The following is a 27,670-nucleotide window of genomic DNA, read 5'->3' as shown; positions in this document are numbered from 1 at the left end:
ATCGAGCCGTACTTGTTCTTTAAAAACAATGAAATATCGTTCATATATCATATGATAATACGAACTGATTTCAAATTCGATGGCGATTAGCCTAATGAGTTCATATAAAGTGATAATGGTAAATTTTAGATACGCTCGTGGCGAGATTTGTTCGACTCCGATCCTAATCGACAGTTATTGCAACTATTTTAACTTCAGGTCGCCTGATGTCCGGCTTCTCCTACCTATGATGACAGGTCAATAAAATAAAACAAATGTCGCTTATACATGATGTGGTGTTCAACATCAAAACAAAGAACAAAATTTTAGAAATAATTTGAAAACACATATATGTATAGCGTCCCAAATCGAAAACGTTCAAAACGTAAGAAAATGGCTCAGTGGACAAAATTGCAAGACATTTGATTTGTTTAAAAACGAAGTCATTTCGACTTAACAGCTTATCAAAAAGTATGTTATACGGTATTGTGGGTTGAAAGCACAATTACGAAAAAGCACTGTTTTATATGCTACAAATTGAATATTTAATACAATGACGTTGAAACTGACAGTGTTTTTGTAAAAAGCGGCGAAATTCGACATTGGACAATCTTGCAAGACATTTGCCCGAGGTTTTTATTTGTGGTGCGAGTGCTGTAAAATTCCGGAATTGAAATGGTCTATCTGAGCACATTTGTAGGAATAATTTATAAAAACAAAATTTTATATCATCTGATATTTCAAAAAGCGATAAATTTTGATAACTTACCATTTTCAAAAACCTGACCATGGCGAGGATTATTCATTTTTAAAAAAAAAAAATTTTTACAGTTCGATCAACACAACAAACAGCAATGGTGTCATAAACTATATTAGACGTTTATCATTCATGCCAATTTTCGCAGATTTTAAACTTTTTATTAGACCACAAAAATTCCCGCAAAAGTTATTTTGCGAATAATTTGTTACGTCTGACACGCATATTTTTGACGTTTTGGTAATGTTTGTATCATTATTTGAAACTATTGTGAAAAGTTAAAGAATATTTTTAATATTTTTGGAAACAGTAATACCTGCCTTATCTATGGATATGAATTTGATAAAGCTGAACTAGTTAGTTTTCATAGAAGATCTATTTATCAAATTACTCTGTCGCATTTCACGGCATTGACGCAATAACGTGCTTAACGTCAGAAGAGAACTGTCTGTAAATATTTATCTCATTTAAGCTAATAGTTGTTGCTGAATTTCAGCCACATCATGAAGCAACCAAACATAATTTATATGTGAAAAGTAATTATTTCAAGATGGCGTGTGTATCGACGGAAACTAAAAGCTCTGCCCTGTTATTCGAAGCAAAAAAAGCTACATGTAAAAAACAAAATGCAACCTAATTTCTTTACGGAAAATGTGAACGGAAAATAAGTTGATATAAAAAAAAGAAGACGTGGTATGACTGCCAATGAGACTACTTTCCACAAGAGACAAAAATGACACAGGAATTTACAATTTTAGGTCACCGTACGGCCTTCAACATTGAGCAAAGCCCATACAACATAGTCAACAATAAAAGGCCCCGAAAAGAATATGTAAAACAATTCAAACGAGAGCACTAACGGCCTTATATAATGTAATGTTCTTTTCCATCTGCACCAAGCGGGTCATTTCATAGGTCGCCATATCTTGCATACATAACTATAACATATGGGTTTGAAAGGCGCCAAATTACATTTATGAATTAAAGACTTTTGACAAGGTCAACAGATTATATATGCGTCTATTTAGATTATATTGACTGAGGACGAAGATATTTTCTTGCCACCTCTTTTCTTGTATTTTTTTAATTAGCAGGGAGTTTTGGCAAAGCTGAGTACCGAGTCCCCTCTTAATCAAACTGTTTATAGAACCAACAAACTCAGCTCCATCATTTTCAAACATTCTAGTTCCGCCACTGGTTATTGATTGACAAATCAAAATGAGAAAAAAAATAGTTTTTTTTTTTACATAAATTAATAATATGAAAATTTCGTTTAACTCGTTAGAAACATTAATAAAGTAAAAACATCTTTAATATTTGGACACACGTACAGAAAAGTGTGTTACCGCATGCGGAGGAATATCTCAAGAACGTTTGCGATATCCCATGCAGAGTTATCTGTCTTTGCTTATTCTCTGCGTGGGACATTGAATGTTTTGCTGAAAAATATGAGTCCCCACTCACATGCAATCTATTAGAAAAACCGAAATATTACAGAAGAGTATCCACCATGCACTTGCACAGCACTATAATTAATATAGTGCAATAGAATGATATACAAATGGATGAAAATTATATATACATGTAACTGTAATTTATAAGTATCAAGATATTGTATAACAAAAAAAACAGAGTTTACCAATTTGTATCACTTCTACGATGAGGGTGAATTTATCATCCACGCACAGAAAAAAAAATGTCTGTACTTTAACGTCACTTTCAGGTAACGAGATGTGATTTTGTTTTCTGAGACAAGTGCTTGTGACCGTCCACAAGAACTTGCGGTCACCCGATGTTCAGTATTTCAGTACTTTGATTCATATCTTTAACATAAAGATGTTCTCAAATGGTAATAAAACATAACAAGGGTTTTATATTTTTTTACAAATGTCTTTTTGTCCTTATATTATCCTGATTCATTTAAAGAACTCAAATCGTATCAATGACATACTGCACATTTAAAGATTTTTGAAACTGGGAGTTAGCTGGCAATTGTTTCATGGCGCTTTAAACGGATGAACAAGAGGATTCCGAAATTCAAATAATACAAATCATGACAAGTGAACGTTCTTAAGTTATAATCAGTAGCATGACAATTACAAATGAATTTTAGACTTCCTTTTCGTGTTAAAGTCTGTCACAGTTTTCTTTTCGTTATATTGGTGATTTTTGTTTAAAGAATTCTAAATATGTTACGTCGATTTCAAGGCGGACAAGATTGCACCAATTCAAGATTGTTTCCGCACTTTGAGAATAATTTGGATTGAATCATATGAACTTCATGCCTCGCTAGACATTTATAAAAAAAACGTCTCGCTTTAACAGTAGCCGAGAAAAGGGGGACCGATATATCTAAAAATTCGTAAGGGTTCAGCGGAACCCAGTGTCTGGACTACTTTTACTGTTCATCGCAGGCTCAACAAAAATGAGGAAAAAAGTCTATAAAAATACTCCTTTTGTTACGATCTTTGATTGTAAGAAGCTTCTGTCCAGGTTTGTTAAAAATACAGGCTAGTTTATGAATCTAATAAATGTTTTAAAAAAATGAACTTCAGACTGGAAGTCCATTCATAAGTACAACACAGGTACAAAATCATAACAAAATTTCTTTCTAGATACTAGCTTTTGATCACAAACCAGCTTCTATCCAAGTTTGGTACAAATCCAAAAGAGTATAAGAAAGTTATTAAAATTCTAAAAAATATATACATTATAACCACAGAGTGAATATGTTGTTTCACAGAGTGAATGTAATATTTTCTGGCAGAAAAAAATAGTTTATTTATAAGTAAAATACGGAAAAATGGAATTTTATTTTTTACAAATTTTAAATTTGGATACTACATGTAGCTTATGATCATAAACAAGCTTCTGTCCAAGTTTTGTAGAAATCCAGTATAGTTTAAGAAAGTTATTACAATTTCAAGAACTTTAACCACAGAGTGAATATTTGTGGACGCCGCCGCCGACGACAATGACGACACCGACGACGACGGAATGTAGGATCGCTATGTCTCGCTTTTTCGACTAAAGTCGAAGGCTCGACAAAAATGGCAATATTTAACGGAAACTGTCAAACCATATTTTAGATTGATAACATTTAGATCCAATAGAATGTATTTGTATGATTTTTTTATATTTTTTAAAATAAGATTTGTCAGAATAATGATGTGCAGACTAGCAAATTCCTTTTATGAACATATGGCTTAATTGTGTATTTGGCTATATTTATCGAACCATTCGCGTTCATAACTAAACGCATCGAAGATTACCGTTTATACCGTATATCCAGTAATAATATTCATTGAATTTATGACTCTCCGTTCGGAAAATAAGTTTATGTTTCTAATTTATACGACGATATTCGTTGAAATATTGAACACAAAAATATATTCATATCAACAACTGTGGAATAATGTATTAAACTAAATGTACTTTGTCGGTAAACGTAAAATTTATTTGTGCGAGCTTTATAAACAGGACAAAAAGCGAGGCTTGCCGAATTTTCTCCTGTTTCGCAGCGAGAACTAATACATTTTTTATTTATGACAATGTATATATATTGTTTACAATTTACACCTGGTATTTGAGAATAAGTTGTTAAATCTTAACCATTGTCTTTGATTTTTTACAACTATTGAAACGCGGATTCGAAGAAAACCCAAACATACTAATACCAGAAAGAAATCCATATTACCGATTGATCAACATGCAAGCGGGTAGCAGGAAAATATATTTGTATTTGTACAAAGTTAACAAAGCAAAAAAATGTTGTTTAGCTGTTATTTGTATACAACAACTAGCTAATAGCAGGATAAAAGCGAATTACTTAACTGTAACAATTTTTTTTAAACTTGGGAAAAAACTAAATGGGCTAATTTTTTTTTTAGATTAGCTAATAATGCTATATGGGTTTTTGTTAAAGGCCATACGGGGATCGATTGTTATTTATTTCTTTGTCAGTTTGGTCTTTCGTGGAGAATTTTCTCATTGGCATGCATACCACATCTTTTTTTTTTATAGATAGTCAGTATTTTCTGAAATTCAAAGGGAAAATTATGCTATGATGAACATTTTAGCAACGAAATTATTTATTCATTCTTATAGACAACAAAGGAAACTATATACACATCACTTATAAAACAAAGAATAGAAGAAAACAATAACAATTTACTAGATAATGTTTTTTTTTTTGTATCGTTCTTGATGACACGATTCGAAAAGTTACTAGACCAAATATGGATAAATGAAAGTCATTATCTGGAGTTTCAAGTTGCGGGATTTAATTTCGAGTATGGCCAGTGAAGGTGAAAAAAGGCTGATAACCCTTTCATCCAGAATAATATATGTATGCGTCATTTTTGTGGATTACAGGATAAGGCAGTTTTTAATATGAAAAAAAATAGGGTTTTTTTTTAAGAGAAAATGCAGCTTTTTGTTAAACCCGTCTACCTGCCTGACTCAAAATCGGATCAAATTTTTCCAACATCCCTGTGAGTTTAAAAAAAAATAATTGTCAGAAAACAGGACAGGGTCACCTGACCATCCCTTTACAGGACATCCACCTTTTCAACACGCCTTGTCAGGGACGGAGGAAATAATAAGTCTTAGGAAGGTTAATTAGAATAATATTCACTGTTATTAAGGAAATGAACGAAAATAAAATCTTAAACATGTAGGATTCCTTAGCTACTACGTGAATCGTGGGAGACGTCATTATATTTGTAGCATTAATCTAGTTCATATGAAAACCATACTGGGAGGGTAATAACAAATCATCCTGGTCTCTTTTGTAGAGTTGTCAAATTGTCATTCCGCCGTCGTACCACATCTTCTATTTTATATCGTTTTGTTCCTTTCAGTTGCATCTCTTGGAAACTTAGAGTCGTGTCTGTATATTTGTTAAAATTTTCCACAAGTAAAGTGAACAAATTTTCAAATAAAATTAAGTATCGAAATGGGAAATGTGACAAAGAGAAAACAACCCGACCATAGAAAAAACAACAGCATGGATGCATAATGTACACTTTTAAAGTGAGGCAAAATAATTTCCCATAAAACTAGATACATTGTATGTATATAGCAGTTTTACATCAATCAATATAATTATAAAAATCCACAGTTTGTATTAAGAAAGGTAAATATTTTAATTTTCTTCATTTTCAAAATGCATGTCACTGATGCGTTTTGTTTTTAAATCTATGTCAAAAAAACGTTTACCAGAACGTAATAGGTGTTTGCACATAACGTAATTGGTGTTTGGACATAACGTAATAGGTGTTTGCACATAACGTAATGGATGTTTGGACATAATGTAATGGGCATTTTCACATAACTTCCATGGTGTTTGCACATAATGTAAGCGGTATTTGCACATAAAGTAATAGTGTTTGCACATAACGATGTAGTTTTTATACAAAACTTAATAGGTATGTGCACATAACGTTATAGGTGCTTGCACATAAGGAAACGATGTTTGCACATAGGGTGAACGATGTATACACATAAGGTAAACGAGGTTTGCACAAAACGTATTAGTTGTTTACACATCATGTAAAAGGCATTTGCACATGACGTAATGAATGCTCACAGAGAGTATCTACTGTACGGCAAAACGCATATGCATTATGATGTATTATGTTTTTCACTGGATATACATATGTATAAACGCAACATAACGCCAAAAGACTATACTATCATGAGATTTACATAGAACAAAGGTGAATAAAAACAAAATGTTTAGATCATTTGACATTACAATAACACTTGAGACAGGACGCAATTATTAACTGACTTACGTAAAAGAAGAATAGACACAACATAGATAAAATATGAGAGAATGTAAAGGTGTATGATCATAAAGTTCCGAAGTATTCACAGAATATATAGTAGTTAAAGCATAATGTAATGCATATTTTACACAACAAAGTTTAGCAATGACATATCATACAATTGTTTGACATAACACAGAGATGCCGTGTCAGGATATAAAGGCATCTGCACATAACATAAAAAAAAAATGACAGGACGTAACGGCAAAGCGACAGAACACATTAAATATTTACACATAATGGAACGCCAACGCTGTCTTATGTGATAGTATTTATGTGATGGTGGGTTTTGTATTATATGTTGTGGGTTTGTTATTATAATAATAAAGAAGAGTGATCATAATAAAGAAGAGTTATCATAATAAAGAAGAGTGATTACTAGTATAAAGAAAAAGCGTAAAATGACGTTACCACAGCATATAATAAAAAAAACACAGCATATAATAACAAACCCACAGCATAAAATAACAAACCCACAGCATATAATAACTAACCCACAGCATATAAAAACAAACCCGCAGCATATAATGATAAACCCACAGCACATAATTACGGAACCACATCACATAATGACGTAACCACAGCATATAATGACAAACCCACAGCATATAATGACAAACCCACATCATATAATAACAAACCCACTTCATATAATGCAAAACCCACCATCACATAATAAATACTATCACATAAGACAGCTATGACGTTCCATATGTATGCATATTTTCCTCATTCGTGATCATATCTCATCAAATCGTCTTATTTTCGTGCTTTCATTACTTATGTCCTTACACAAATCACTTTTATAAAAAACGACTGATATAAAACATCTCTTTGTTCAGATAACTTTTAATATACAAAACGAAAACAGATGATACATAATTTATTTGACATGTTTACATAGTATGACCACTGCAAAACGTATGTATCAAAAGTGAAAAAAAATATATTTTAAACTTTTTTTTCATCTAAGTACATTTATACAAATGTTTACACTATAATAAGTCATTTTCGATTTGTTTCATATTAATTCGAACGTAATTATATTTCCATAACAAGTACTTTTCAATTCGTGTGCATGTTGTAGGAAGGTTTTTTTTTCTTTGTTTAAGTTTCGCTTTACTACCATTAGTACTATTATTCGAAAGTATAACAATATGGCAAACATGGTTTTCAAGGCTGCATTCATTTGTTCCAGGTACAATATTTCTGATATAAACAAGTTGTTTTTGTTAAATAGATCTCTTATCGATTGATTGAAATGCGTTCAGTTTTTTATTCACAAATTAATTCATATCTTCACCTCGAAAGTGACCTACTGATTTAATCTTATCACTAGATTTGTATTTACATGAGCAACACAAAGGATGACACATGTACAGCAGGATCTATTTAACCTTCCGGATAACCTGAGATCCCCCACAGTTTTTGGTGGAGATTGTGTTGCATAGTCTTTATTTCTATGAGGTCCTACATGTCAAATATTCCAGTGAACTTGATATTAAGGATACAACCAAAAGTAGAAGGTCTGTTTCATATGTTGATCTTTTGGTCGATATGTGTACAGACGGACGACTTCAATACCAGAATCTTTTCCAAACATGATGAATTAAACTTTCTAATTTTCGCTTTCCCAATGCGTAGGAATCACTTGCAATCTGATCCTTCAAATGACTTTTTCACATCATAATTAATACGTTACGTTCGCGCAGATTCACAATGAGTGAAATCAATTAACATGGGAGTGCTTTCCTCACTAAAACTGCTTCGAAGCAGTTATTCGGAAAAACGAATGACATCGATCCAACATATGTATAACATCCCCACAAATTGATTGACCGATACACTGTGTCCGTATCTCAACTCACTAACGAGTGGTTTTCCATGTCTAAGGTATTAAAAATAAAATTTGTCTCCTGATCTGTAATCTTACCGATTGTGACATTTCCATTGAATATTCATGTGCATGGCGTATGATGCATTCATAGCAGGAAACGCTTACCCTGTCGATCAACCTGTTCTAGCTCCTTTTAAAATTCAGGAAATTTCCTCAGTTTGTGTTTGTTCTTTTGAATTTATTTTCGAGATTTGAACATCAATAATCTACTGTTGCCTTAATTTACAATTCACGACGCTTAACACCTATTGTGTATAAAGGCAACAGTAGTATACCGCTGTTCGAAACTCATAAATCGATAGAAAAAAACAAAATTCGGGTTACATACTAAAACTGAGGGAAACGCGTTAAATAGGAGAACAACGGCACAACATTAAAATGTAACACACACAATAACGAACTAAGCATTAGACAAAATCCGATGAGAATAACAAATATAACATCAAAACAAAATACATGATTTTGGGATAGAAAAGTACCATGACACGTCTTGTATAATTAAACACAGTATTCGTGGGGGAAGGAGAACGATCACTAACAATACATATCAAGGAGAAAGCCTGCTACACACGATTTTCAAATAAATCCTTGCATAAATATATATTTTATAGGTTACTTTTTCAGGAGCGGAAATGATTTGAAGGACAAATTTTTATACGAAAACTTAGTGCATACAGTTGGAACTGAAATAGACATGCGTTAAAGACAACAAATTTTTATCATAAAAGATACGATCAATAATACAGTTCAGTCGAAAGTTACAACAATATCGAGGGGAAGTTTAGCAGAAGGACTCAATTTACCAGGTAGTGACATATATATGATGTGTGTCATCTTATATTTAGATGTAGTATGGGATGTAAGGAATATCAAACACCCAGTAAACCGTACAACACTTCTTATAGAGACGGATAATGACCATCCTGGATTTAGTAGACTCCGATTGATAGCAGGAGGGGATGGGAAAAATGAGTTTATAACAAATTAATATTTTGAAAGTACTAGAAACGGTATACATTTATCAGTGAACGAATTTGTTGGTAATATAAATAAGATGATTCCACAGCATCAACTATCACCACACGGACACTGTTTATCAGATCAAGGCCGGATCATTGATTATGCATTCTGCCTTCGAAGTAAATATTTATCTTACAATACAATACCAAGGGCATCGCGTTATTGACAGCAATGGCCACCTAATTCCGCAATTGACAGGATTAAGAAATACGGATATTTGTTAGTACCTATTGGACCAAGGAATGTGTCAGATTGTAATGTCTGTGGCAGAAAAACAACTTGCACATTCGTCAAATTTCACTCAACGTTTTTGTTACTGTCTTCTCAAACTAACGTTAAAGCATATCGTCAACACAAAACAAACATGTTGACGGTTTATTGTGTTCTTACTTTCTGAAAACGGCTTTATTCCGGGTCTCAGAGGAAGTAGATATCGAAACATTTCAACTGTCTAAATTATTTTTTTGTTTTTTCCTAATTGCCTAGATAAATTTATAGTATGGGTAAAGAAGTGTTACTGTCCGAAATATTCTATACCTGAACACAACATGTTTCTAGGAAAGATCGATCTAGATAACAATAAGATTTTAATAAATGTATTGGATAGCATTAAGTGTGATGGAATTGAGGGATTGACAACACAATTATTTCCGCACGACAATGGAAATTATCGTTTACTAAAAACATATAGTGAATCGTCGTTCGTTATGTTAGACTTGCTTTTTTATAGGATATACGGATGTCATGATGTAACAGACATATCACGAAGCTTGAGGAACTGAAGTTTACTGAATATTCACTTAAGTCCAAATCGTCTACATTCATAACTGACGTTTGTAAATGCTATCAAGCTGTAATAAGTCAGAATGTAGCCCAATTACTACCACCAACAACAATAACGACTGAAAAATACAACATACACAAACGTTATCATAGACATTTATAAGACGGTACGAAGACATATGCTGTATCGGGTTGGTTGTTATACGCGTCGTTTTATTATGTAACGGGACAGTTCAATGTTACACTAAAACTAAATACAAAACTCGTGTACATTCTGCAAAGACACTGAATGAAAAGATGCGAATAGATACTGTAGACAAACACTCATCATTAATACCAGGGGAACTACAGCTGGAGGTAAATGACCAAACCACGAGGATAACACCTGTTGTTATGTCTCACTGTCTTAGATTTTTATTTTTTCATCATCTTGGTGATATTTTAAACAGACAACCGGCTTTACCTGATATATACTTAACAGTGAAGAATAAGTACTTTTTACCATTAATACCTTATCTTGGCCAACAACAATACTTGAAATATCAAGTGATAAGAACGCGGCTTATCAGTGTTGTGATGAGGCTTTGCAATGCGATGGCGGTATATGTCATTCAGCAGAAGCAAGGAAATACATTTTTTTTAAAGATTTAATATAATATCTCAGTATCAAGTATTTAGCGAATGTCAAACAATATCAGTCAAAAAAGACACTATAAAGGCAGTACTATACCCATGAACCCCTATTTTTTGACATATTTACCTATTGTGTCTGTTTGTTTTGTTTACGCATCGGTGACAATATAATGATATTTGATGCGACTGTCATACAAGTGAGAGGTTTAGCTAGCTATAGAACCAGGTTCAATCCACCATTTTCTACATTAGAAAATGTCTATACCAAGTCAGGAATGTGACAGTTGTTATCCATTCGTTTGATATGTTTGAACTTTTGATTTTGCCATTTGATTGGGGACTTTTCTTTTTGAATTTTTCTTTGGAGTTCAGTATTTTTGTAATTTTACTTCTTACATGATTTAATCTTTAAAAAACCTGAGCTGTACGACTTTTAATCTTTTCTTTCTCATAAACAATAGTTTTGATTGCTGAAAGTCAGAGTTCCGGTGATGATATGCTACGATGAAGTGTTCATTTTATATCCTCATAATTATCATACGGCATATAACAATCTCATAATTCATATTTTGAAGGATGAATTTTGATTTTCGACAGTAACATACATAAATGACGTAGTTTATATGCCTCATTCTGAAATACTTTTATGAAAATTTTTCGTTCATATTAAATGTTCATTGTCTTTTTTTTTCTCCTCTTTCAAATAAAACAGATTTATTCTACTGATTAACATATATGCTATCTAGTACCACCTTTTTTTCCACGTTTATTGTACATTATTTAATGCGAGTTTTGTTATCCTCTTCACAAATTAAACGGCGATGAATTGTAATAGAAAAACTGTTTAGCCCTTGAAGGTGTTCATGTGCCTGCCCATAGTCAGGAACCTTGTAGAAATACCATGTTATGCCTAAATGAGTTTTTCTATTCACGGTTATTGGTGTTTATTGGATTTGTGATTTCGAATACTTTTATATTAAACCCTACGGAAAATAATATTATTTTTCTTTTTATCTGAATCATGATCTTTAGTAAATGTCCATTAATGGTGCTGGTAATTCGGGGAAGTTTGCCTTTCTCTTTTGTACATTAAAACTATTGAATAGTTCATCTTACAAGACTTTGGTTTGTGTTGTTTTGTAAAGTAAAATAATAAAAATACCAAACTCCAAGAAAATAGAAAAGAGGAAGTCCACTAACAATTGGCAAAATCGAAAAAGCCCAAACACACCAAATGAGTGGAAACAACTGTCATACTCCTGGCTTGGTACAGGCAACTCCGTTTGTAAATAATAGTGGATTTAACCAGGTTTTAAAGCTAACTAAACCTCTCACTTGTATGACAGTTGCATACAATTCCAATATTTTGACAACAATATGGTAACAACAAAACACACATTATAGGTAAAAATGTCAAAAATAAAGGTACAGCAGTCAACATAGTGTTATCATCCTAATCACTGTAAAACAAACAAATATGTCAATAAAGGAAAAATAAACGGCATATAGACTAAACACATAAACAAAAATGAAAGCCAAGAATACAAAAAATGATTACAGCACATTAAAACAATGGCGGGATGTAAAAATAACAATACCAATAGGATTTTTTAAAAAAATAACCAAACAGTAAAGGTAATACTTATCAAAGACAAATAAACGAACACTATAACACGCAATTAAAATAATAAACAACATCAGTACCTAGAATATATACATCAAGACTATTATGTATTATTTTAAAAGTTGATAAGGAGTATTTATCAACAAGGTCTTGGGTTTTCCGATGATCTTTTTTTTAGGAAAGGGTGAGACGTATTTGGCATAATCCTGGTTCATCAACGTACTCAAATACTGGTGACGTTTTATAAAGTATGAGCAGCAGCTACAAGCTCTTGAGTACAATATGAATTGGGAAATGTATATCCCATATGCAGGTGAAGTATATCGCTACTAAGATTGTGAAAATTGATAATTTCAAAATTAAAAGCGTCTCGTTGGTCATAGATTCTGGTAGTGAGATGACCACTTATATTAAATTCGAGGTATAAGTCTCAAAATGAGACAGAGGAAGCCATGACTGTTGTTTCTTTAATTTCTTGTTCAGAATGATATATTAATGGAACCCAATCAGAAACATGTTAATAGAAAAAACATCATCGATATATTTGAATGTGAAATTAAATTATCTGGATTCTTTGAACTGTTTGTTGTTGACAAGTGTCTAAAGGAACTCCGACTCATTCGAAAATGATAAGAGGTCGACAAGAAGAGGCGTAAAGTTCGTTCCCATAGGAATGCCGACAATTTGTCGACATAGGATAACTCACATTCATCAAATCTGTTGTCAATAAGAAACTCCAGCATACTGATAATTGTTCCTCTGTGTATTATGTTTTCCTTTTTGTTCGCGTTGTTTTGTAAGTTGTATTACCTGAGTACTCATTTATTTCAAATTATTTTACAAGACATCTTCTTTGTCTCTAAAAACGTACTTTGGTCGATCATTCACCCAGTGTTTCGTATTATACGTATTATCAGGGGCCTGATTTTTTTTAACCATTCGGACAAAGTATCCTGTTCAACTTCTTACTTATCGTGTAGCCCATGATCTGGCGAAGTCCTCAAAGAAATCAATAATTTTGAAGTTATGGTTCGAATTTCTTGTTAGGGTTCTCTGAACTTAGGACCATGATATATCATCTTTCGGAGATGTTCAGTTTGAGTAATGTTTGGATCCCCAGTAATAACATGGCAAGAGGGGCTTTAAATATAAGGCAAGTTGAAACAGTCACGTGTCAGATGATTTGTTAGATATTCTTCTAAATCAAAGTCCTGATCATTGTTCCTCTGTGTAGCATGATTTCCTTGTTATTTGCATGGCTTTTGTAGGTGGGATTACTTGAGTATTCATTTATTTCAAATTCTTTTACAAGACTCTGGAAGAAGTACGATTTACATAAAAGCAATACTATTTGAAGCTGTGTCCGCAGGAACAACAACATATTTATCGTTAAGAGTTGATAGACATTTCACATCTTCTTTGTCTCTGAAAACGTACTTTGGTCGATCATTCACACAGTGTTTCGACTTATGAATTACACGTATTATCAGGGGCCTGATTGTTTTGACCTTTTCCGACAAAGTGTCCTGTTCAACTTCTTACTTATCGTGAAGCCCATGATCTGGCGAAGTCCTCAATGAAATCAATAACTTTGAAGTTATGGTTCGAATTTCTTGTTGGGGTTCTCTGAACTTAGGACCATGATATATCATCTTTCGGAGATGTTCAGTTTGAGTAATGTTTGGATCCCAAGTAATAACATGGCAAGAGGGGCTTTAAATATAAGGCGAGTTGAAACAGTCACGTGTCAGATGATTGTTTAGATATTCTTCTAAATCAAAGTCCTGCAATGCTTGCTTATAGTTAAATACTTTAGAAGCAATGGTTTTGGTGTTACTGTAAGATACAATAAGGACAGACTTATTTTGAAATAAAGTGGACTTTTAGATGTTACATCCTTGTGATGAAAAATGTTGCTGATGTTGATTGCATCAAATCCCTTATTTGAAAACTGAACATGAAGGAATTTCAGCTTTTAAAGGCTCTTATCTTACTGGTGAAAAAAGACGGAAAAGAGCCACATCACAAATTATACTGATAAGTCTGTTTATTGGAGAAAATATATTTATGCATCCCATATCAAAAGAATAATCCCTCAAATATTTTAGAAAATAAACAGGCAGTGCAAAACGAATAGTTATAATGTGATATAACCCAAGTGGATGGAGAAGATGTGAAAGAATGTCATCAAAGCTCACAGAGGTCGATCTAGTTTTGGAAGATTTTTTTGGGCCGATGCTAATGTTTTTTTCCCATGACTACGCTGGTGTCTTAAAGTCGTATTAAATAAACTCATTCATTTACATCAGTACAGGCTAGACTTGACAAATCAAGTGTCCACTAATCCTTGTGAAGGTGATCTTATTAGGGCCATGATCTGTAAAATGTCTTATATGACCGATATATGGTATCATGTGGATATCTGATGCAAATACATTTTCTTTACCTGAAAACGAAATATTTCTACGATGTATACTTTTGTTTTGACTATTTCCTGTCTGAGTGTGCACCATGGGTACAAAACATATTGATGTCGAATATGGTAGACTGAATGTTCATTAGAAAATTAACTCTCACATTTTCATTCAAAATTTATAATAGCAATGTGACATCTATTTATTATGAATCCCTCACAAATATGTCTTTGTAGATAAGTATTGGATAAGAAGGAGAACGAGTTTTTTTCTAAATTAATTTTATTGCAAAAATATAACGAAAGGTGGATTTCGTTTGCATTATCACTTCAACTTTCAGCAAAGAACTTGGAGATAACACAATCATATTTGTAAAAACAATAAACGGGTTAAAACCAGTTGCAGCAATATGATCATATTAGGTTAAATAGACATTTACGGAAACTAGGTCTACACCTAGGATTATACCTTAGACTTACAATTTCAGTTAAAAAAAACAAAGGGTCGTCTCAAAATGAAAAAAAAAGAAAAACAAATACAGATACATAGTAAAATGATTTTTTTTATTATGTAGATAAGTCTTTAAGGCGGCAAACAAAGGCAGAGCATATGGTCACAACAGATGTTAATCGCTGTCTTGGATGCTCCACAAATTCCCCATAACTTTATGATTTTTTTAACTCTCCGATTTCGTGTTCAATCTTAACAATATAGTGGGGTATCAGTCTATTTAACTTTCTACATTTTCTCTGCATATTAATCAGAATTTTAAACAAACTCGCGTTGGATGTGTTGCTATCAAAAAATATATCATGGTTTTGATAATTTTTACAATTTCTTGTTTAATATTTTTTTTAATTATTGGACCTTTTTTTGCATGACCCTCAATTTCTTAAACGGAAAAAGATAATCGTCGCAGTATCTGACCAGGAGTATATATTACTTATGCTGAGGGCATATTAGACACACCGGTGTTCGTGGCACAAAATAACTTTAAAACACAGTAAAGGAAAACATCCATATTCTGACAACCGATTCACAAGATCTCTACAATAGTTGCATAAAAAAATTAAAAAAACAAATCATCAAAATGTCCCTAACCAATTAACTGCAATATCCAATATCCTCTGTAGATGATAATAACGGGCCAGTTAATCCAGAGCCAAAAAAAAAAACCCAAAATACTTCTCCAGTACAAAACATATATAGAGCAGGAGGAACCAAAAGAACAAGACAACGAATTCGAATGAGGAGGAAATTGAGCAACTGCAAGCTGCCAAGAGGGCCAAGCTGCAAAAACTAAAACCCCAAAAAATGCCGCTCATGAATTTGATTAGAAAAAATCATGAGGCCTACAGCAAGTTTATTACGAAAAAGGTTCCGAAGTTCCTACGTAGTCTTGGTGTCTCTTCATCAGAGTCTGACGATGATGAATTATAGTTCAAATTCTATATTTAAAAGATCGACATAAATATAATCACGAAAAAATGGGTTGTGTTGGTTTTTTTCGTATACTTTTGAATGTTTATTGATAGAGGAAACGTAAACAAACTGTTTGCTCGATTGAGATAAAGTTAAAGATTATAAAAATTTACCGAAAGGGACATGTTGAATCTCAACTCTCCATCCAAATAACAATTTCTAAAAGTAAACCATTATAGGTCAATGTACGGCCTTCAACATATGGCATACTTGAACTATAGTTTAACTCAACCATCAATATTAAATATGTAAATTCTAGTTACATGTTTTGCTTGAAAACTCAAATGTACATCATTTAAAATCATCATAAAAGAGATAGCATTGGTTTGGAACGACAGTTTGTATTTACACTTTGAGACGACCAAGGTTTAAATGTTACCTGTAAGTGTAATCGTAATCCTAATCGTAGGTGTATGCGAGTTTTCGCAAATGTCTATTAAGCACATCTATATGGTTAAGTAATTCTAATTAAGAAAATCTTTCATTCGTTTACCTTTAATGCCTTTCTTTAACGGTTATTAAAATTTAAAAAATATAATATAAATAACCTAATTGGGATTTAAAAAAAATATATATTCAAAGATGTACGATTCTATTCATCATGTTTATACTATTTCCTTTAAAAAAAACGATCTCTTACATTTTCATTCAACACTTGGTAATAACAGGAACGCATTTAGTTTATAAAAAAACATACATTTATATTTCCATGTAACGTGTACAGATTGACAATAGAAGAACGTTTATAGGTTTGTGAGTCTGGAAGTCATGTTATTTCATCATATAGTTTGGAATATCACTTATTTACCCCCCCCCCCCCAAAAAAAAAAACAAAAAAAAACACACAACATTGTTTTCCGTCCAATCTGAAAACTCTTCTCTTCCCCTTTACGCCGATTGTTCTTATATATTTTACCCACTTCACTTATAAATAATATAGATGAAAAAATAAATGCTTTTATTTCAACTTTTTTCAAATATATATAAGCTTTGTACTGCGGTTATCGATCTACGGTGTTTAGAAATATGAATCAAACATTGTAAATGCACACACATCTTCAATTTGGCGCATTGAGTTTGATATACATTACAATATATAATTGACACGTACATTACAATATATAATTGACAAGTACATTACAATATATAATTGACAAGTACATTACAATATATAATTGACAAGTACATTACAATATATAATTGACAAGTACATTTCAATAATTGTATTGACAAGAGGATTGAAAAAAGTATCTCTCTCATTTTCATTTAAATTGGGCAATAAAAGTGATGCATCTATGTATTAGACCTCCCCTCTTTTCCCTAAAATAAACACAACATCGTTCTGCATGATGCAGTATTGGGTAGATATATAAAAAGGTGAACGTATTTATGTGTCAATACCTGCACAATTCTTTAATATTGCAAAATATGTAGATATAACAAAAAGTAGATAGTGATCGAAGTACAAGAGCAAGATTTCTTTTAAATTCAAAATTTCAAAAATACGCAAAACAAACAATATTGGAGGTAAAACAATCATATTTGCAAACACATGAAGTATAAGTTGCATGGATATAGTTTTTTTTTGGCATCGCATATTTAATCTGTCAATCGTTTTCTATGCGCCCAGTTAGACCAGAAACATTGGATGTGGAATTTGTCCTCGACTTGAAATGTTTAATTTTTTTTAGAATCGCTATTTAACACTTACCCAATTGAGAGTGGAAATAATAAAGAAATGATTGCGCATCTTGATTGGTTCTTTGCCTTCAAATATAAGATGCGAGTTACATAATTGGGACCTAGGATACACGTGATTTTCCTCAACTTTGAGTACTCCTATATTCATCTTATCCCAAACGTTCTGATACATTTTACCAACTTCACTTGAAATGTATATAGATGAAGAAATACATAGTTCTTCAACGTTTGTATAAATTTCGGATTTTCAAAAATATATCAGCTCTATATCTTTGAGGAGGTAATCGATCGACGGTGTTAATGAATATGCATCAACATCGGAAATACAAAGAAGTCTCTAATGTGGAACACTGATCTTAATACACTTTTCTATTTAGGATTGAGATGACTGAGATACAGATAAATATATGTGGGTATATGTAATGCAAGTTTCCAAACTTGGATCTGAAATAACTATGCATCTGAGGGTTTACGATTTTATTGTTTATATGTCCTTCATATTATCATCTGCATTTTAATGACATATGGGTTTAAAAACATTATCTCTGACATGTGCATTTTTTTTCAATAGCATGGACGCATTCATTTATTAAAAGAACCATACTTCAATATGTCATTGTTATACAGTAATAGATAGATTGACAGTCGAAGCGCGTTATACGATTGCTCTTAACACAAAATGTTTTGATGCATTTTACCCACTTCTCTATTAAATTATGTAAATACAGCAATGTAAAGTCCTTCAACGTTTTTGTAAGTTTCGGTTTTGCAAATATTTATAAGCTTTTTCTTATGATGAGGTTTTTGATGGACGTGTTTATAAATATGCATCAACATTTGAAATGCAAAGAAATCTCCAATTTCAATCTTTGAGTTTTATAAACATGTCTACTTGCTGTTGACATAACTGATTTACAGTTGGGATGTTTCTTACTTTAAAAATATAGTACGTTGAGTAAAAAATTAAACAATTATCTCTCACACTTTTATTCAAATTTTGACAAAAGCAGTAACGCATTTATATATTCGATACCCCTTTTTCCCCTAAACAAATGATATTTCCCTGTAATGCAGTATTGGATTGATAGACAAAAGAAAATCATATTAGTTTTGTTTTTTCAATTCATGTAAATTAATTTTATTGCAAAATATATATATTTTACAAAAGATAGATAGTACTGATTTCAATTATCAAAGAAAGAAAACGATTTTTTTGTAATCCCAACTATGAATTATATGCAATAAGACATTTCAGGGAGGTAAAACAATCGTATTTGCAAGAAAATCAAAGACATTAAAACCAGATGCATCGAACAAGTTATCATTGTTTTGCATCCCATATTTCATCTGTCATACATTTTCTCTGCCCCCAGTTAAACCAGGTGAATAAGATAAGGAATCTGTACCTGATTTATAAGATTTATACTTAGTTAATAATCTATGACATCGTAACGATTAAAAAATGCTATATATATAAGTAGAACTATAAAAAAATGGCCTTATTCGTATACTTTAATAACCTTTATTGGACGGTTCTTGAAATACGAATATGTAATGCAAGTTACCAAACTGAAACCTAAAATAACTATGCATCTGAAGATTTACGATTTCATTGTTAATACTTCCTTTCTATTATGATCTGCATTTTAATGACGTATAGATTTAAACAGAGATTCTGACATTTGTATTCAATTTCAGTCAATAATAAGGACGCATTTATTTATTTAAAAAACACACTATATTATTCCCTTGTAATCCATTTATAGATAGACTGACAGAAGAAGAGCGCAATTAGGTTTGTTAGTTTTCAATTTATGTTAACTTATTTTAAAAGACAATTATTTCAGCAATATCACACATTTAGCGAAAGTTTGACATTGTTTTATCTCACTCCGGGACCTCTTATATTCCGACTAACAAAAACGGTCTGATATATTTTACCCATTTAACTTTTAATTGTGTGAATGAAGACATGTACAGTTCTTATTCATATTTCGCCTTCGGTCTCAAGTAATGAATTAGCTTTACTTCTCTATGAGGGGTGAAGCTTACATATAATATCTCTGTTTAAAGAAACAAACTATACCCATGAGACCATAGCTGGCCAGTGACCTTGACCCTAGTATATAAGCACCTGTTCCATAATAACTTGTCATTATTTTTCTAGAGGGTGTGAAGTGAACACTTCACGTGAGTTCTTTTTAGTTATTTTATTTTTATCTTAAATTTGGGAGAAAGTTGTTACAGTTACATTAACTTGTCTACGATGTACGACAAGTTCTAATGTTATTTTGCTATTTACAAATAAAAATTCCTCAATTGTCTACGGTGTTTGACAAGTGTTGATGGAAATGAATTAAAAAATTTCTTGTCTACAATGTATGACAAGTGTTCATGGAAATTAATTAAATATTTTATTGTCTACGATGTATGACAATTTTATATATTCATTAAGTTTTTGCCTTAGTACGATGTACGGCACATTTGTTACTTAATTCTTTCTCCTATTTGTTAAACAGGTAGATATTTAAATGTATTTTATTTCGTTTGAAATAGGGTTTTTCCCGTTTGCTATTTGTAGTTAATATTGACAGATGGGAACTAGTATAACTAGTTCGGATACTGGTTTTGTAACAGTATGTACTGTTTTTAAGTTTGATGTTATGTGCAGGAGGCACGAGGAAAGTTTTGGCGGTTTTTATGGCTGGGGTTTAAAGGTACTATATAAAGTTTGGGATTTAAATGTATCAGTATCGAAGGTGCTCGCAGTTACGTCGGATTGAAGTTGGTCACATAGTTATATGTGCAGTTGCTGCTATGTTTATTGTACGTACAGGCGTTGAAGGCATTAGCCGGGGGAAAAGAAACGATGCGAAAGAGGAACATGTTTTCACATGACGGAGTTGAGTATAATGTTGACTTTATTTACATTCTGAAATCATGCCTGGAGATCGTATTATTAAGTTAGAAGCGAATATCAATATATGTTTGTTCTTTTTAAAAACCCTTTTACAGGTTTATGATTTTATTTTAAAATAGTACAGAATTTGGTTATATATTTCCATTCAATACTGAACCATGTGAACCATGTTGAGTTCATTAATATGAAAAACAAATCAGCTTTTAAGCATGCAACTTTTATTTAAAAGTTGATAGATGAAATGCTCACTAAATATTACAGTGTCCACCTTTTGTATAAAATCTGATTACTGTTTCAGTACAAAGTTCAGGTAAAGAATTTGTAAGACTTGTACTAGATTTGAGACATGGAAACAACATATGTTTAAATCTTCTCGCAGTGAGATGATTTTGTCACGAAGAGTGATACGAGTTACAGATGAGTATACAATGGTATGTATGAAATTTATTTTATTAGATCGCTGGGAGCGATGTGATTGGTTGCACAGTGTAGTGCACCATGGAATGTTGTCGCTGGGAGCGATGTTATTGGTTGCACAGTGTAGTGCACCATGGAATGTTGTCGCTGGGAGCGATGGGATTGGTTACACAGTGTAGTGCACCATGGAATGTTGTCGCTGGGAGCGATGTGATTGGTTGCACAATGCACCATGGGATATTGTATAGTTAAATTAATATACAGAAAACAAAAGATTAAATATGAAGGCATTAACTTTTGTACATAATTAAATATATGCATACAATTGATTTGAAGATGAGACTTGTAATAATCATCAGTTTTATATGTTTTTTCATTAAATACCACAATTTTGATTTTATTTTATCAGCAGGTCGCATTTACTATAAAACGATCAGAGTTTTAGTAACATATTGGAGACCTTATGTATGTGCTAATTATTTCCCGGATGCCACAAATATGCAGGTGTATGTATAAAAAGTAGCCCGTTTTCATGTGAGATAAATCGTACAGTACCAGAGTTCAACTTCGAGAGATTTTAAAACGGTAAGCAGTAATATTTTACAGTCCGTACACATGGTACATAAAATATTGAGTGGAAAACTTGTTTAATTTAAGATCGATACTAAAAATGTAAAAAGGATAATAAGAAACCTTGTACAAAGTCAGAGCTTCAGACATAGCTGTAGACTTTGTTTTTTGTTGTTGTTGATATAATAGATATATATATATATATATGTTTAGATTTTTATGAATGTAACAAAAGGATCACACAGTGTGATATGAAGTTGATGTATGTAGATCTGAGATGCATATATGTTTAGACTTTCATGAGCTATGTTGCATTGTGTAACATAAAGAATCACACAGTATGATTAGAAGTTGATGTATATAGATATGAAATATGTATATATAAATCTATAGCGTTTAATGTTTATCTGATTAAGATACAAGTACATGTATGTATGAAGTTTTGATTGTGTTCTTCTATTTACATAATCAAGGAAAACAGTTAAGTTGAGAAATTATCCATCGATTCAAGATTTGCAGAACATTTGTCTGCATAACCATCTATTGCGGAAGCTTCCGGTTCAAAATGTCAATTTTGAGCAATATCTCATAAGACTTTTTATATCAGCATCTTATTCTGAACTGTTTCATTTCCTTTGTTTCGATGTTACTGCGAGCAACTAATCCTATATCTGTGTTTGTCTTGTTTATAGCCTATTGAATTAGAGATTAAATGCTTTAAATTCGGACGAGCAGGGCGAGGGAGAATTTAAATGTATTTTATTTCGTTTGAAATAGGGTTTTCCCGTTTGCTATTTGTAGTTAATATTGACAGATGGGAACTAGTATAACTAGTTCGGATACTGGTTTTGTAACAGTATGTACTGTTTTTAAGTTGATGTTAGGTGCAGGAGGCACGAGGAAAGTTTTGGCGGTTTTTATGGCTGGGGTTTAAAGGTACTATATAACGTTTGGGATTTAAATGTATTAGTATCGAAGGTGCTCGCAGTTACGTCGGATTGAAGTTGGTCACATAGTTATATGTGCAGTTGCTGCTATGTTTATTGTACGTACAGGCGTTTGAGGAATTAGGGGGGGAGAAGAAACGATGCGAAAGAGGAACAATGTTATATGTCATGTGTTTATATAATGTTTCGATTGAAGAAATATGTACAATTCAGTAAAATAAAATATTGTATCGCAAGAGAAAATAAGATGTTACTGCGAGCAACTAATCCTATATCTGTGTTTGTCTTGTTTATAGCCTATTGAATTAGAGATTAAATGCTTTAAATTCGGACGAGCAGGGCGAGGGAGAATTTAAAAGTATTTCTATTCACCTGAGGGTCGTGAGTACTCTTCACAATTTACACGTGTTTTACCTGCACAGGTACACATTTTTGTATTACAATGGCTGAATTTGTTTATGCAATTGTATTGTTTTTGCAAGATGTTTAGAATGATATTTACACTTACAAGGGTGATGGTTATGATTTTCATCACCTCTGGAATGTTTTAGAAATTAAAGATGATAAATTTAATAGGAAAACAAGAGGTATTTTGAATAAGTCCTCTTCTTGAACAGTTATAAAACCTAGTAGTTTTATAATAGATCATAATGGCATGGCATGGAAATAATTGACAAAGCAACAGAACCTGTAAAAAGTAAGTTTTAAAATCTAGTGCTACTTGTATAACTTCAAAATCTACTTGATTTGTGAATGTTTCTCACGAAAGTGCTGTTGAGATTTAAGATAGGCATGTATATTTATACATTTACTCATTATTATTAATGTAGTAAAGAACCTGTATGAATCATGAGGTTTGAGACAGTTTCACTGCCTTCAACATTAGCAGAGTTTGTAGAGAAACCTGCTGCTATATTTGAATGTTTGCCATTAGAGGCTTACTTTAATGACGATTTAGTTCTAAATTTTGATCTGATATACTGAAATGATACGGTGTATGTACCTCCTTTTGGAGTTTGTGCCATGGCTGATGATAGTCCAGCCGGAGTTGAATTTGATACGTCTTTTGATCCTGCATTAAGGTTTTCAGAAGCCTTTAAGGCTTCTTTTAATGAGATTAATGGTCCATTATCTCATCCTGTTTGTTGAACAGTTTAATCATGATTTTGATAAAATCAGGTATATATACAGTTCATAGAGGAAATACTATCACACTGAGAACTGTGACAATCCTAGTGTGTCTAGGATAAATAAAAAATCGAAATGACACTGCCTAGACAGGCCCACTCTGTGGTTTCAAAGATGCAGGAAACCCAGAGATACTTTATTAAGGGGTTGATCATCACCCCTATTGTTGAGTTGGCTATTTCGTGTTGTAAGAATGAGCCATTGGATCTTGATAATACAAGGATTTTATTGTAAAATTCTATTTGTTTGTTTGACCATGTGTTTCTGGTCAAACCCATAGGAGATGCTCAGAAATATTTAGATGATAAAACTTATTTGTAATTTTATACAAAGATTCTAAAGCAAATTATAGATTCCTTGGAAGAGGTTCCAGGTCTAGCAATTGATTTACTCCCAGCTGTTATGGGAAATGCAATATCAGTTTTTTAACTGCAGTGGCTCTGTTGGTCAACAGGGCGACTATACTAGTAGGCAATTAATTCCCTTCATTGAGAGGGAGAGGTTTCCAAAAAGGGAACAGAGAATCTCGAAGAGGTCACATTTCTCAACCAGTTGCTATATATACAGTAGATACCTTAAATATTATGATTTGGAAAATGTTACTAATGATCTATTGATATTAGATTTATTCAGAAATGGTTATAAAATTATTTTAATGATGTACCACAAGGTTTATCATTTTTGAATTAAATACATTTCACCTTTCATAAGGATGAATTAATTTCAGAAGTCCTAAAATTGATAGCTTCAAGGGAGCTATTTAAGAGGTTGATCGATCAATGGAAAATCCGTTTATTTCCTATATTTTCTTAGTTCCTAAGAAAGATTGGTCTTCAAGGCCTGTATCTATTTGAAAAATTCAAACAAACTTAGCTTGTGGCTAATCAGCATTTGGAGCAGGACCATTTATCTTTTGTTTAGATGTAATTTTTTAGGATAATTATCTATATAGAGGGAGCTAACATCTATAGATCTCACAGATGCATATTTAAGTATCATTTATGATTAAATCACAATTTCCTGATTCATGTGGAAAATACATTGATATGATATTTATGTTTTTTGTTTTGGATTGGCTTCTGCATCAAGAGTTTTTACTAAGGTTTTAAAACCTGTCTTATGTATTTATGAAATAATGTCATTTGAAGTATATACATGCTATAGTTTATAAATTGATGATTCTTTTATTATGGATCAGAGATTAGATGATTGTATTGTGAATACAGAAGAAGTGGTGCAAATGCTTGATAAGCTGTGCTTCGGAATAAATTTTGAAAAGTTGGTACTCATCATTCCTTGGAAGCACATTGTTTTCCTTTGTCTCATTATTGATACTGAGCTATTTAAGTTTTTTTCTGACAGATGAGAAATGGTAAAATTATCTCCCTTGGGAAATTCTTCTTAAATAGAATTGTGTAACTGTATTATAGATGATTTACATCATTTATTGGTCTTGTGACGAATGCTTTTAATGCAGTATCTGTGGGAATGTTACATTGCAGAACCATGGCGAGAAATGATGTTGAAACACTGTGTAGTTGTTACAGTGTTTATTATCATCAATGATATTTTTTTTAACAATCTAAAATCAGAAATTTAAAATTTGATTTATAGACCCATCCAAATAAGTTTTTGGATTGGACCAGATTCCTCTGACATAAGAAGGATTTGAGACCCAAATTTGAAAAAAAATATTCTGTTGGTAGATGGAGCTTCTTTAAGAGTATGCACTTATTTCATATAGATTTCATAGTATTGTTGGCTATATTTTTCTTTTGGAGAAAAAGTTTTAGTCACAGAGAGTTATACAATCAGAAAATATAATTTCAGTAGCTTTTATTATGCAATAGGAGGTGTAACCTCTTTGTCACTTAACATGCTTACTACAAATATTTCATTATTTGGGCTTGGTGTTCAAGAAAGAACATTTTTATCACAGCTCTTTATATTCCGAGTAAGAAAATTTTGATGCTTATCATACATGTATGTCTAAAAAATTTACAGATTCAAAAGGATGGCAATTGAAAGAAGATATATTTGTTTTGTTTTTATCACGTTTTCATTTTCAAATCTGTAGATAATTACCTCGTTGTCTTTTGACCAACAAGCTCCTTTCAGAGATGTTTGTAATTTTCATGATCAGAATTAAGACCTTATATTTTCCCATCTTTTTCATTGTTGGGGATAATTATAAAGAAATTATTAGTGACAAAGTTCAGAAGGCTCTTTTGATTATCCTTTTTGGCTTGCTCAGAGTTGGTTTTCTTTGCAAAGACCAATTTTAGTTTATTTGCCAGTTAAACTGCTAAGCATAAATATTAGTAACAATGTTGCATACTGAAGATAATGTATTTCCGTCAGGAAGAGACTTATTTTAACTGTATATTGTAAAAAATATAAGTGAACCAACACCGGAAGGGTTGATTGTGCAGTAGGGTAAAAACGTGTGTATTATACTCAGAAATCACTTTAATATAAACCGGATATTTCAGAATCATTTGTACAATATATTTACACTTCATCTTGGAGACCTTGCATCTATAATCAAGCATTTTCATTATTTTTTGAGAAATTTCATTAGTTGGTGTGTTCAATTAGAGAACCAATTCCTTATCACCATCTAAAAAGGATGTTATTGATTATTGAAATTTTTGGAAAACACAAGCTTTTCATATTCAGCATGTTTAATGTGAATTTTCCTTTTTCTATGTTGAAACAGACTTTATCCTTTTAGAAATAGATGTTACTTAATTTGTTTGTTTACTACATGTATTTTTGGAAGGTTGCTTAAACCTGAATCTGCAAGCCAATTGAAGAGTTAGATACTCTTTCACTTGGGAGATGAATTTAGTGCTATCTTTTTTAAGTTCTTAATATTCATTGGAGTATTTAACATTGAAGACTGTCTTTTATACTTGTGTCTTTATTTGCCTTGACTACATCTGCCTTAAAGTACTATCTTTATCAGCTGTAGATTTACATTCTATGTCTTTCATTCAGAGACATGGCACTTTATTTTTTCATATACATGAGTTTTTGAAAAATACTAGATCTGTTAGTTAGTTTACCTAATGAGGTGATCAAAGGTTTTGATAAACCAAAACTTTGTGTTGTTAAGACAAAGATTTATCATGTTTTGTGTACAAAATAGGTGAGAGAATTCATCTAAGTCTTTTCGTAAAGTTTAGATAGTTAGAGAGAGTTCTAATTTTATCCGAGGTGGATTGAAGACAATAGTTTTGTTTAGTTTTTATAAGTATGATTGTTTTTTAGTTAGGATATTTAATAGAGTAGAAATCGGTTTTTATTAATTGCACTTTTAATTTTTGCAAGTTTATTTTTAGTGTTAATTTTCTATATAATTATGTTGAAATAAAGCTACATTTTCGTCTGCTAAGATAACAGTATTTTCCAAAGAATGTATTACTGTTGTAGTATTCGTAGGGTTAGTTTTAGGTCATCAGACAGACCATCGAGAGATGTCCGAAGAACTACCCAGAAAGCATC

The 27,670-nt window shown here is 32.0% G+C and overlaps 1 protein-coding gene across 1 annotated transcript in view; it reads left to right on the top strand.

Moving 5' to 3' along the window:
- Positions 1–21,637, top strand: part of LOC134689848 (uncharacterized) — a 77,692-nt gene extending 56,055 nt beyond the window's left edge. The window contains exon 4 of the mRNA XM_063549817.1: positions 21,498–21,637. Within this exon, the coding sequence (XP_063405887.1) occupies positions 21,498–21,637 (140 nt within the window). The remainder of the gene's footprint in view (positions 1–21,497) is intronic.
- Positions 21,638–27,670: the final 6,033 nt, after the last annotated feature.

Source organism: Mytilus trossulus, chromosome 11 (genome assembly GCF_036588685.1).
Source record: "Mytilus trossulus isolate FHL-02 chromosome 11, PNRI_Mtr1.1.1.hap1, whole genome shotgun sequence".
NCBI lineage: Eukaryota > Metazoa > Mollusca > Bivalvia > Mytilida > Mytilidae > Mytilus > Mytilus trossulus.
The sequence above is the reverse complement of the archived record's forward strand: the minus strand, read 5'-3'. Positions and strand labels throughout refer to the sequence as shown.